The 12,683-nt window shown below is 41.6% G+C and overlaps 2 protein-coding genes across 4 annotated transcripts; both read left to right on the forward strand.

Moving 5' to 3' along the window:
* Positions 1 to 81: 81 nt before the first annotated feature.
* Positions 82 to 9,273, forward strand: LOC101069614 (nuclear receptor-binding protein-like). Of its 2 annotated transcripts, none has more exons than XM_003969540.3 (18): positions 82 to 234; positions 559 to 900; positions 1,182 to 1,304; positions 1,497 to 1,598; positions 1,728 to 1,817; positions 2,001 to 2,041; positions 2,121 to 2,215; positions 2,598 to 2,681; positions 2,843 to 2,898; positions 2,980 to 3,078; positions 3,184 to 3,316; positions 3,557 to 3,647; positions 3,889 to 3,939; positions 4,222 to 4,357; positions 4,527 to 4,580; positions 4,663 to 4,726; positions 6,647 to 6,702; positions 6,979 to 9,273. In XM_003969540.3, exons 2-18 carry the CDS (start codon positions 676 to 678, stop codon positions 7,036 to 7,038), a joined length of 1,560 nt encoding a protein of 519 aa, XP_003969589.2. In that variant the 5' UTR covers positions 82 to 234; positions 559 to 675; the 3' UTR covers positions 7,039 to 9,273. The 2 variants fall into 2 exon arrangements, with proteins under 2 accessions (XP_003969589.2, XP_011607975.2); XM_011609673.2 differs by having other exon boundaries at positions 85 to 234; positions 555 to 900.
* A 63-nt stretch (positions 9,274 to 9,336) lies between these two features.
* Positions 9,337 to 12,659, forward strand: krtcap3 (keratinocyte associated protein 3). Of its 2 annotated transcripts, none has more exons than XM_011609674.2 (6): positions 9,337 to 9,486; positions 10,156 to 10,340; positions 10,822 to 10,881; positions 11,000 to 11,197; positions 11,329 to 11,463; positions 11,612 to 12,659. In XM_011609674.2, exons 1-6 carry the CDS (start codon positions 9,474 to 9,476, stop codon positions 11,681 to 11,683), a joined length of 663 nt encoding a protein of 220 aa, XP_011607976.1. In that variant the 5' UTR covers positions 9,337 to 9,473; the 3' UTR covers positions 11,684 to 12,659. The 2 variants fall into 2 exon arrangements, with proteins under 2 accessions (XP_011607976.1, XP_011607977.1); XM_011609675.2 differs by lacking the exon at positions 9,337 to 9,486 and adding an exon at positions 9,567 to 9,852.
* Positions 12,660 to 12,683: the final 24 nt, after the last annotated feature.

Below are 12,683 nucleotides of genomic sequence, written 5' to 3' on the forward strand. Positions count from 1 at the left end.
ACTTCGTGGTGGATTTTATTCGTTGTAATTCCTAATTCCTAAAACAAGCGCTCCCCAACTAGCGCAGCCCCGCCCCTCCACTGAAGCCAGCAGAAAGGGGCTGGAAGTTTAGACACAACATAACATTTTATGACGAACAAGGGCTCTTTTTTCTATAAAACTGTCTTTTTACACTACAGTTTTATCCACTATGTGAACTGTGCTGCGTGGGCGTTTGAAACTTTCTGTTCGGCGGTAAGTTACGCGTCCTTTGCTGTGCAACTTTAGGTTTTTCTACCTTTTTTTTAGCTTGTTAGCCTTGGGGAAAGTTAGCAAAGGGGTGGAAGGTTGAACTTCTTTCCACTTCACGTTGAATAACGGCCTTCAACACCCAGGAATCTCCGAGTGCTAAAACAGCTAGTTGCTGTAGGTATTTAGGAGTGGCCGGAATACTTTAGAGTCCGAAGATATAGAAGCAAATAGGAGGCAGTTGTGGTCGGCGTTAGCCACATGACTTCCAAACATGTTGGAGTGTGTTAACAGCTTTCTCTCCTTCACCGCTACTGTGTTCCAAGTCAGAAAATGGAGGAATGACCAGCCCAGGTAGAGGAAGGAGAAAGCTCGGTCGGGGGTTCTAATCGCCACCAGGAACTGCAGCCTGAAAGAGACAGCAGCATCCGCGCACGTCGCGTCAGGATGTCGAATCCGCAGGAGACAGCAGCTCCAGTTGCCGAGGGACCCGGACCCGAGGCCACAGCGCAACACCTGTCCGGGCCCTCGCAGCAGGTCCAGGGGGAGGCTCCTGCGGCCTCCCTGCAGACTCCTGCTGCTGCAGCAGCCACGGAAGATGAGGAAAGCGATGATGAATCCGAGATCCTGGAGGAGAGTCCCTGTGGGCGCTGGCAGAAACGCAAAGAAGAGGTAACATCTGGACGGTTGTTTGTTGCTCACAGCTCAGCATGATCATGTTCTGCAGCTGAGCTGGAGGCCCAATTATGTGACTCCATCGCTCCTCTATAAGATCTTTTATTTTCTTGCAGTTTCATGTAAAGTATCTTTACATAGGCCTACAGACAGTTGTGAATGTAGTGATGGTGCAGGTTGATCTGACAACAATTCAGTTATTTCGTAGTTATGATGTTTGATTCATGTTTAATTGTTGCTGTGATGTGTTCGATCTGATGAGAAATTTCCAAGTGCAGGTGAATCAGCGAAACGTCCCAGGGATCGATGACGCCTACCTGGCTATGGACACGGAGGAAGGGGTGGAGGTTGTCTGGAATGAAGTCATGATCTCGGAGAGGAAGAACTTCCAGCAGCTGGAGGTGAGATTCTCTGCAAAACGCTGCTATTTTCAATGAAGACGTGATTGTGCAGTTATTGTATCAAGAAGCCAGATTTAAGCATGAAATATGTATTGTTGTTTAATATATTCAAATATATTTAAATGCCAAGTTGAGGGAATTTGGTGTATTTATGTTTGCTTATGTTGCTCCATTTGTTTATTGTCTTGTCAGGAGAAGGTGAAGGCTGTGTTTGATAACCTCATACATTTGGAACATGCGAATATTTTAAAGTTTCACAAGTATTGGGCCGATACAAAAGACAATCGAGCAAGGGTAAGTATCTGCTACTCCTCTCCAACCATTATCAGGAAAATCAGATTGTTATTACATTTGGTAATGACATACTATTATAAGCAGCAGATCTCCCAGTGATCAAAAGTGTCCCTGTTGCTTCTCTCGCAGGTGATTTTCATTACTGAATACATGTCATCTGGAAGCTTGAAACAGTTTTTAAAGAAGACCAAAAAGAATCACAAAACTATGAATGAAAAGGTAAAAGCTGCTTCTTGATAATCTTTAAGATTAAATTCCTCAGAATGAGCAGGTCAGAGCTCCACATCTGTGGAATGTCACATCAGCCTGGTTTAAGTTAAATGACATTCTGTAAAGCACATGATGCTTCTTAATAATATAATTCAGCTAGTAGCCCTTCTGATGAGGTGTTTGGTCCCACAGGCTTTGAAGAGATGGTGCACACAGATCCTGTCAGCTCTCAAGTGGGTTTCCTCTTTTCACGACTTTCAAGTTGTCTTCAGTAATAAACTTTGTGGGGGTTTTCTTGTTCTTCTTCTGCAGTTATCTCCACTCCTGTGACCCTCCCATCATCCATGGCAACCTGACCTGTGACACCATCTTCATCCAACACAACGGGCTCATCAAGATCGGCTCAGGTATCATTCCCAGAGAAATCGCTGACGATGCATTTAAAAACCTTCAACAGACACACTGTAGTTTTATACACATTTTATACATATCAAAATCTCATTCACTGCTCATCAGTGATGTCATGATTAACTCTGACGACATTCCTGGTCAATGAACGCTAGCAAAGGCGTTGTGATGTGGCGTAGAAGACTCCTATTGTTTTTACACAAAACCCACAAAGACTTGTCTGACTTCTGTTTAAAGCACAGCTTGTACTCAGTCAAATCAGCTTACACCCAAAGGTAACCAAGAAAGTCATCGTGCTCGTCCCTCTGTCTGTCTGACTGTCTCTTCCTGCTTCATGTAGCCTCAGATTCAACATGTTCTGCCTTCCTGCCTCACCTGCAGTTGCTCCAGACACCATCAACAACCATGTGAAGACGTGTTACGAAGAGCAGAAGAACTTACATTTTTATGCTCCAGAATATGGAGGTAGACTTGTTTTATGCAGTTCCTGTGTTTGTGATGTTATCTGGAATCATCTGACCTCCAGATGTACATGATTGTAAAGCTTCAGTTTAATTTAATGTTTTTTTGTTGTTGTTTTTTTCCCCAATAGTAACTGTATTATGTTTACATTTCCCTCATTTTAGATGATAATATCACCACAGCGGTAGATATCTATTCATTTGGCATGTGTGCTTTGGAGGTGAGACTTGCCTGCTCGACCGTCCTGAAGCTTCTCCAGTAAAGCCAGAGTACATATGACCATGTGTGCTGATGTGTGTAGATGGCGCTCCTGGAAATCCATGGGAATGGAGAGTCCTCTTATGTTTCTCAGGACGCCATCAACAATGCCATACAGCTACTAGAGGATCCGCTGCAGAAGGTGGTCAAGGGTCAAATCAGATAAAACTGACCATAAACGTTCTGTCTGTGTATATGAAACATTTTTCCAGTGACATGTGACCAGATTGTGTGGGTTTTTTTGTAGGAGTTGATCCAGAAATGTCTTGAGAGTGATCCCAGCGTGAGGCCCACAGCCCGAGAACTGCTGTTCGACCCGGCTCTGTTTGAAGTGCCCCTGCTGAAACTGTTGGCTGCACATTGTATAGTTCGTCACCAGTGTGAGTCTAAATGTACAGACACACACAATGTTATAAAACAGAAGAAGCGTGAACAGACCATTGAATCATTTTTATATTTGTAGAGGTTTCTTACTCTGTTTTCTGAGCCGACACACATTTATCAGTTTCTTTTGGAGGTTTTTGGTGAAATCTAAGTGTTCGTCACTAGATACCACAGGTGAAGTATATGAAGAGGGATTTATTGTAGCAGCCAGTGTTAAATGGTTTGTGATTGTCTAGACATGATTCCTGAGAATGCCCTGGAGGAAATTACTAAGAACTTGGACCCCGACCTGATCATCGCTGAGATGAAAGAGGATGTTCAGCTCAAGTAAGAGTCAGACAGTGAAACTCACCACCTGATGTCAGCTAGATGCAGGACAAACACTCTAATAAAGAGGCCACATTATGGGTAGAGTTCAGACCTCAGCCAGCTGAAAACCTGCAGTATTCTTCATCAGTCTCACACCTTGTGGCTGCTTGCAGAGCTGAGCATAAAATTATTTTTGCTTTTATTTAGAACAGCAACACTGAATTCTTGATCATTCTAAGTGTATGTGTATGTTTTTCAGGCTTTCCCAGTTTCCTGCCTTGGAGCTTGACAAATTCCTGGAGGATGTGAGGTAAAGAGTCTGAAATGACCACCAGATGGCAGTATTAGCTCATATTACAGTTGAGCGTACAATCATAAATTGCGTAATACACTCCCCAAGATATTATTATTAAAGATGATGATTGATTGTCTTCCAAATAAACAGTGGCACTTACAAACTATTAAACACTTTAAGTATGCTCTGTTTTAGCCTATAAACATGCTTTTAAAATATTTTCAAACATTTTATTTATTTAATTTGTCCACATATCTGTCATTGTTCACATCATTCTTTTGTTCCTTTTTAAACCAGAAATGGTATCTATCCAATGACGGCATTTGGCCTCCCCAGTCCTCAGAAGCCTCAGCAGGAAGCGGTTAAATCCCCAGTTGTTATCCCTTTGGTCAAGTCCCCCAGCCCCGAACCTGCAGAGTTTGAAACACGGCGGGTCAGTAACACCCTTCATGCTGCCCTCGACTGTATGGTAACAGGAGACACAATATTCAACTGCGTGTGTGTATGTGGGGGGGGGGGGGGGGGGTGTACGGTGCATTTTCTTAAGGATGACACATTTGGTACTTTTGAGGATCAGATGATATGTTTTAATGCTTCTACAGGTCATTCATATGCAGTGTAACATTGAACCTGTCGAGGAGGGAACAAAGTTTCATGTAAGTGTTTTATGTAAAATATATTATTCTAGTTGTTATCATCAGAATAACTTCAGTTTTCTCTGTGCTTCACATTTTTTAGCTCACATTGTTGCTGAAACTGGAGGATAAACTGAACAGACATCTAAGCTGTGACATGTTTCCCAGTAAGTCTCTTCAACTCAGATCTTGTTACCACATCTTCAAGTTGTCTCTTCTTCTGTCGCTCTGATGTGCTCAGTCAAGTTTCATCACAGCCAAAAATACTTGGTAGTTTGGACAAACTGGAGTGATATTCTAACATATTACAGATGATTGATAACTGTTTTCAGGGCATGTCCTGTTTGAGACTGAGGACAATTAAAGGATTAGTGGTGATTCTTTCAAGTGTGTGTGTGTGCGTGTGTGCGCACACACTTGTGTATTCTGATTTGTGCCTGTTCATTGCGCAATGTATGAAATCATAAATTTCCAGGAAGAATAGATTATTTATTAGCTAATTGAGTGGCTCCTGCCCAGGACTGTGTTTGTTGTGTTCACCTTCACCAGATTTCTGAATAATACCCAGTTTGTCAATCAGGACACTTTAGGTGGATCCATGAGGTTCAGAGGTAGAGACGGATCATTTCAAAAGTGATGAAGGTGATCAGCTCATATCTGGTTCCTGTGACTGCAGGTGCTTTAATCTCTTCTGTCAGTTTTTAGCACAAGCAGCACCTCTCCACGAGCGCGCTCACGTCAGGATGTACAGTGTGCAAGACTATTTTAGGAGAGAGACCAACTGTCGCTTAAGCGCCATGTAAATCCTGCACTATTTTTGAATTCCCTGTAAACAATTTCTCCTTCAATTTTCCCAAAGTTTTTTTTTTTTTTTTAATTTAAATAACTGTGCAGACTAAAGTGAGACAAACAAAGACATACAAACACATTAAACCAGCTGTTCCACTGTGCTAATTGTAATCAGATATGTGTGATACAGTGGGTGCATGAACATGTATGGTTGGTATGTATAATGTTACTGGTGTGTGGGGAATGTCAGGCCTGTGGAACACTGGCTGACAGCTGTCACCTCCTATGTCAAGATCCTCTTCCCGGCTTTCATCTCGCTGTCTCTCACACACACACACCACTCAAACACACACTGTAGCTCAGCATCTACACACAAGGACACACACTTGTCTGCCAGAGATGCACTTTGTCCAGTTGGTAACCCTCTTCCTTCCTGATATCAGGGATATTCTCTAAGGCTTCTCTTATCAACACATCAAAGTCCAAAGTCAACCAACAGCAGGTCACTGAACTGACTTGTTTTTTTCTAACGTGTTCATGATTGAAAATGGAATTTTATCAGGATTGTAACTGTGGCTTTCAGATGTTTTCAGTTTGAGAGTGTAAAAGTGCAGCAGCCTAGCTGGAGCCTTTAATAAGCGGCACTGCTGTTTGTTGAACATCTCCTTCACTTATTACTTTTGTCCTGACATTCCTGATTCAGTTATAAATTGACAGCCAGGTTATTAAAGCTCAGTAGAGCATGGGGACACGGACTGGGTTTAGGGAACTCGCTACACTGTAATAAAACATTGCATCAAATACCCCCACACATGGAAGTCATTCTAAGCTGCTAGTTAGTAAAATATTTTCAGTTAACATTTATAAACCATGTTTATGCCTCTGTGCTTAAGTGTGTGTGTGTGTGTGTGTGTGTGTGTGTGTGTGTGCGCGCGCACGCGCAGGTGTACATGTATGCGTGCAGACCATTAGTAGCTGCACTGTAACATCCTGACACCAGTATGAATTCTTCAGTCTTTGGCTTTTCTGGATCGTTGAACATGACAAGCTGAAAGATCCTTCAATAAAAAGAGCACTTCAGCCATTTTACAGCCAAACAAAAGAGGACAGTTTTAGGATCTTTTCTCAGTTTCTATCTTTGGGCATAACAGCTCAACGTTTCCTCTCATGTTAGAGGATCTGAGAGCAGTGACTGGATATGGTATTTATCCTAATCCTGACCTTTCTACAGTGGCAGAGATGAGGCATGAGCTGATATGAAGGCGATGAAGGGTTCTTAATCTGTGCTTGTGTTTCAGATGAGAATGTGCAAGAGTTGGCTGGAGAGTTGGTGGAACTGGGCTTAATCAGCGAGGTGGGTGTTTGATATGGAGGTGTGTGTGTGTGTGTGTGAGTGCAAGAAGTGTATGCATGCACACACCCTCTATAAGAGCTTAACTGTCCTCCATGTGCACTTGTGTGCCCACCTCCCTCCTACCATTACCTCCTACCATCTGCTGATATAAAATGTAATGTATGTTTTGAAGTGGATGTAGTTCAGGTTCTGCTCTTCATGTTCTTTGTCTCTCTGTGTCCTACTGATGTGAAGTTTGATGTTCTAATGTTAAAAAATGATTTGTTCTCTTCACAGATGGACAAAAATAAAATCGCCTCCCAACTTCAAGAAACGATCAGCCAAACATTTCATTAGCAGCACTTTTGTCAACATGTTGCAGTCTTCCTCTATGTGTATTGAACACTTTCAGATTTTATTTATGATCAATTAATTATATGTATTAAGTGTTTTTCTACTAAGCCTTTGGTGGTAGCATGACCAGAAGTGTTTTTTTCTTTGGTTGTTTTGGGTATGACGGGGGTTTCAATTTCCCTAAGCACACAAACAATAACTGGACTTTAAGGTCAAAGGAGCCACCCAGAGTAATTCCACAGTGAACTGTTGGTTAGCTGGTTAATATTTCAGTGATGCTGTTGCAGTCGCTGGATCACAGTAGTGCCGATTACATTCAGCTTTATGCTGAAACCCACAGGTTCTGGAGAGCAGAGTTCTATTTTAGTGTGCAGTGTTTACATTAAGAATTTTCTGGTCTAATATAGTATAATTAAGACCAAATCAGGCCGTTACTGAAAAAACATGCCAAAGTTTACCTCCCATGAGTTTTGTATTGAATATTTGTTGTTGGAATGTATGTCTATTTATCACTCGCTCCCTAGAGACACTTTCTGACATTTGGCTTCATCATCAGTTCTATTTTGTTCCACCTTACAAGACAAAACATTCCAAGTCTTTTCTGTGTTCTGAGTTGTGTCAACAGCCCTTCTCCTATTGTGGCAAATATATTGCTCGATAATTTTATTCCCACCATCTTCCTGTAAACAACACCACCATGGATCGATCAGGATGTGGCAGAAGTACAGATCTTCAGCTTTAATTTCAGGGCTTTTATTATTTTATAATTAAAACAGTTTATTGAGGGGAAATCGCAGCTCGTCCACTTTGCTTGTCTTTGGGTTTCCCCGCTTGTTCTTCAGCTCACCTGTGAATTCTTTCCAAATTGTCCATTTGGCCGCTGCTTAAATCCTCACATGGATTGTTTTTTTCCCCATGTTTTAAATTAATAGCCCAACCCTTGAAATAACCACCAGAGCTTTTATCCATTTCACTTGTGTTATAGTGGAGAGGAAAAGGCAGTGTTAAACTGCTGTGTCTTAGTGATCCAAGTGATTTCCCTGGACATGGGATTATTCCTCCTGAAGTGGCTGTAAAACTGTAAATATCATATTTTTGTGAAATCCTTCAAATGAAAGCTGAAAGTCTGCACGTCTCCTTTAGCTGCTGCTATGAAAGCTAAAACATCTCCTTGACGTTATCATTGATGTCAGTCATTCTTTAAAAATCTTTTTCTATAGAACAAACATGGGTGTTCTGTCAGTATCATGCCGGTTCTCCAAGAACATGTTTACTTTGAGGTACTGTGAATGCATTTATATATATATATATACTATATATATATATATATTTAACTCTTCAGTTTTCCTTACTCTTGTCTTAAGCACATCCCACCGAGTCCATTTGTCCCCTTCAATTTTTATTGTTTACCTGTTCTTGTTTTGTGCTGTTGAGGCTGAACAAAGCGGCCATTTGTTACATTTGACACTTGTGCAAGTGCCACTTGTGCAAGAGCGGCCATTTGTTCAGCCTCAACAGCACAAAACAAGAAGTGGTATTCCTGTTCCAGACACTTCACACATCCTTCTGGTTTTCTATCATTTCATCACACTGGGTCAATGAGCATATGTCTGTTACTTCCTTTTGATATTTGTTTAATAAATCTGGGATGTATAAGGTTATGGGGAACTTTCAGAGAGATGTGTCTCTCATACTGGTGGTTTACATCAAACGGGTCCAGTTCTGAGATCAGGGAGACACTTGTGTGACATTATGGCTCAGAACTCTTGTGGACTATTGCTACTGCTATATCACACACAGTCCAGACTTCTGAAGAGGCCATAATTGCAGCTTCTTTTCATCTTCCACTAAATTAAATCCTTCTCAAACAAAGCCCCAGGTAACTTGTATTCCTCTGGTGTGCACTTGCAGTTGTTGACTTGGGTTTTATCTGCTCAGCTCAACTCATAATCCCTAATGTCCCCACATTTGCTGTATTTGTCATGTTTTTGTTTTAGTCCAATACCTGCATGTCTGTGTGCTGCTTTGTTTTCTATATTTTATACATCAGTTCTCCAAAGCTGTGCTTTAAAGGTCAGCCATTGGGATGAAAGTTGTGATTCTCCCCAGTATACGCGCCTAGATTAATGTTGATGCTGGTGGTGGCAGTTTTATTCTGTCTCTCATTGGTGCGAGCTTTTCAATAGCCCTATATTTTATGTATGAACGTTCTTTCAAATAAATATGTGTTTGGGCAGATTTGCTGTGTGGGTTTTCTACAACGTTAATAATAAATCCAGAACGAGCCTTGTGTGACCGCCAGGCTGCAGGTGAGTCGCAGGTGTCTCATACAGGAAGTGGACCGGAGGACATTCGTTCCAGATTGTGCGTTGACCAACAGGTGCAGAAAGTTATTGACTTTCATCCAGCTAAAGCGGGACCTGTGGCCGAAAAAAAACATGTGCTCATTTGGTAAGTAATTAAACGGTTTTGTAGGGGAAAATGGCCGCGTACCTTTATTTTTACACTTGTCCGACCGTCTTTTTGCTCCGGGGGCGTAACTGACCGCAGGCCACGAATCTACCGGGGTTCCCTGAAAACATGATATTCTGTTGGGGCTTATAATGTCTGATCTTCATCAATATACGTTAATAATCGTCGAGACTTTAAATGTTTATATGTTACGAGAGTAATTTCTGAGTATTTATCCGGTCGTTTGGCAGCAAACCGGCGGAGAAATGTTGGAAGACAAACGTACATAAAATGAGCTCAGTTTTGGATTTGAGATCATTCGTTGATTTCTAAAGCAAATGTCTGAAGCTGCACTTGGATAGAAAGGTTTCTGTATTTTGTAGATTTTTGTAGTAATTTAAATAACTGAACATTGTAACTATCAAAATAGAAAAGACCGACAACAAGTGTTCCCAGAAATGGCAGACACAAACAAAGCAGCTAAGAAATGTGAAAAGATTAAGTTTACCTGTATCTGAACAGAAGTCAGTCATTTAAAGAAGCATTTTCATTAGATGGTAAATGAACCATAACATATTTTGTCTAATGAAGAAATTGTCCCAGAAAATGTTTAATGTACAAATCACACATTCAGATATGAGTTTTTTAAAGTTTTTTGGTGTCTTTCAGGTGGGGACAGAGGGCCGAGGAAGCTAATGAAATCTGGTCTGACACTCATCCTGGTCGGTCATATTAACTTCATCCTTGGCGCTATTGTCCACGGCAGTGTTCTACGCCACATTTCCAACCCCACTGATCACATCACCACCGAATACACGCTGGCCAATATCATCTCTGTCACCTCTGGGCTGCTGGTGAGTCTCTGGTGCTATCAGTGTCGGTCATGCAAAGCACAGCACTGGTGAACTTTAAGGTTAAATAACTGTTGTATGTATATTAGAACTTTGCCTTTGAGTGTAATCAACATTCACGTTTCACGCTGAATAATAGCTCACACCGTCAGCTCACTTGTAGCGGTCTGTTGGTTCCTACCTGATCAAGCTCGAACTTGCCTTTTATATGAAAGCTGAGTTTTCAAACTGGTTCTGAAGTTGCTGGAGGGCAGCTTTCACCCATCCCTGATGATCCGATCAGCAGCTGTTGAGGAAAATGTGGCCTTGATGAGATATGATGAGTAATTAATATGAACTTTAATTCTTCAAACACAAGGGTCTGTTGACTCTGAGTTGTTATTACTTTTGAACCAGGATTAGCAGAGGCGGTACACCACTTATTAAATCCCTTTTGTGGCAAAGCAGTACTATACTGAAACAAATCTGTTTTTGGAACACACAGAGCATTGTCACTGGGATTATTGCCATCTTGATGTCAAGGAACCTTCGCCTGATGAAGCTGGTAAGATTTAATTAGTTCTAATCTTCTGGTGTGATCAGTTCAGACATTCATTCAGACATTCACTGTGTGTCTATTAACATAAGCACAGTATTTTAATATCCTCCTTCTGTGTCTACAGCAAATAGGACTCGCTATCGGCGCCTTCCTGAATGCTGTGTTCTCGGCGGCGTGCTGTGTTGGCCTCCTGTTGGCCATTAGTCTCACCATTGCCTATGACGGTCAGGGATTGATGCTGGGGTGCAACGACACAGACGTGCCCATCAACGCTCGGTCTCCTGTCAGTGCTAAATGTCCCTTTGATACGACGCGAATCTATGTAAGGCCAAACATTGCAGTTTTTAAGGTTTCCCTCTGTAAATACATGAGATAGCTCCACTGATACCTTCTTTTTAAGCTTGAAGGGAAGATTTAATTGTATTTCATGTGGCTTCCTCACTGGTGTGCCAGGACACCACCCTGGCCTTGTGGATCCCCTGTGCTGTCCTGTCAGCGTTTGAGGCTGGGCTGTCTGCCTGGTGCTTCGTTGTTGGCTTGGGTCTCAGAGGACTAGCGCCCTGTGTGAGGAACTACATCAAAGAACAGGTGTGTGCGTGCGTGTGTTGGCCTGAGTGATCCCTGACTAAATCTTCAACATGCACACACCCGTTTACCTGATACTGTTCAGTGTTTCTGTGTCTGAGGACAAAAACCAGCGTGAACACTAAAGTTCACCTTCCATTCCCTCCTCCAGTTTGAAGAAGCAGCTGGGGAGTCGTCACCCAACCAACGGCTGATTAAACGACACATAAACCCTGATGCCTGACTGAGCAGAGAGGACATCACGTTCCTCCAGACAACACGGCTGGAAGAGCCTTGCTGCACCTGCACTGACAATAGTGTTTTTAATGGGTTTGATGAAGTTACCTAATTATATCTTTTAGCATGAAGGGGATTTTTTTATATAGAATTTGAGCTCTCATTTCAGCAGTGCTTTTATTTTAAATGTTATAGTTGATGTGATGTTCAATCACCACCTCTAAAATGCGACATTATTCATTTCACTGTCTGGTCACATTTATAATAATGTTGAATCTCATCACATTAAAGCATCAATAATTACATCAATTACTAATGCAGTGTTGAATTGTAAAATGAACATTAACTGAGTAACTAAGTCAAATACAGTAGTGACTTCACTATGCTGTAAATACCACACAATATATGTTGAATGGATCGTCCAAAGGTTGGTTGTTGGATTTTTTTTTTGATAAAATTTAATCCTAAAATGCAATATAATTATTTTAATGTGATGAAGAATGAAATGGGCTAAAGCGTGTGTGCGTGCATGCAGCGTTTGTCAGGCATTTAGAGGTTAGTGATATGTAGGCCAACTGCCTCCAACCCAGACACTCCCCCATCACACACATGCACATACACACAATCACTTCAGCCATGAAACTGTTAATCTGATGTCCTGCTCAATTGTGTGGATGGGAATCATCTCACGCCATCCTAATCCAGAGCCTGAGAGGGGTAAATATTGACATCGTGCTGACAGATGCACCCACAACATTTCTGTAAGACTTAAGCAGTGATGTCATGGCGAATCTGCTGTAATGATGCTGCTTTTAATGTTGCCTCTCTCACTGAAGGGAATGAACATTAAAATAAAAGTTAAAAAGGAAGTAATTTATTTGGGATCATCTGGAGTTGAACCAACATTAATTGCAGATAATGGTTGATTATTTCCCTTTCCATCTGTGATGCAGTTATGAAATAAAATGTTTAAGTGTACACCAGTATACGAATCGTGGTAAAAATGA

This window comes from Takifugu rubripes, chromosome 13 (genome assembly GCF_901000725.2).
Source record: "Takifugu rubripes chromosome 13, fTakRub1.2, whole genome shotgun sequence".
NCBI lineage: Eukaryota > Metazoa > Chordata > Actinopteri > Tetraodontiformes > Tetraodontidae > Takifugu > Takifugu rubripes.

Excerpts from the sequence above, each read along its gene's own strand:
- LOC101069614 (XM_003969540.3), top strand. The coding sequence starts at position 676 with ATGTCGAATCCGCAGGAGACAGCAGCTCCAGTTGCCGAGGGACCCGGA. Across the intron at positions 1,599-1,727 it reads CAAAAGACAATCGAGCAAGG|GTGATTTTCATTACTGAATA; the intron begins GTAAGTATCTGC and ends CTTCTCTCGCAG. Across the intron at positions 2,216-2,597 it reads GCTCATCAAGATCGGCTCAG|TTGCTCCAGACACCATCAAC; the intron begins GTATCATTCCCA and ends CCTCACCTGCAG.
- krtcap3 (XM_011609674.2), top strand. Across the intron at positions 10,341-10,821 it reads CTGTCACCTCTGGGCTGCTG|AGCATTGTCACTGGGATTAT; the intron begins GTGAGTCTCTGG and ends TGGAACACACAG. Across the intron at positions 11,464-11,611 it reads GGAACTACATCAAAGAACAG|TTTGAAGAAGCAGCTGGGGA; the intron begins GTGTGTGCGTGC and ends TCCCTCCTCCAG.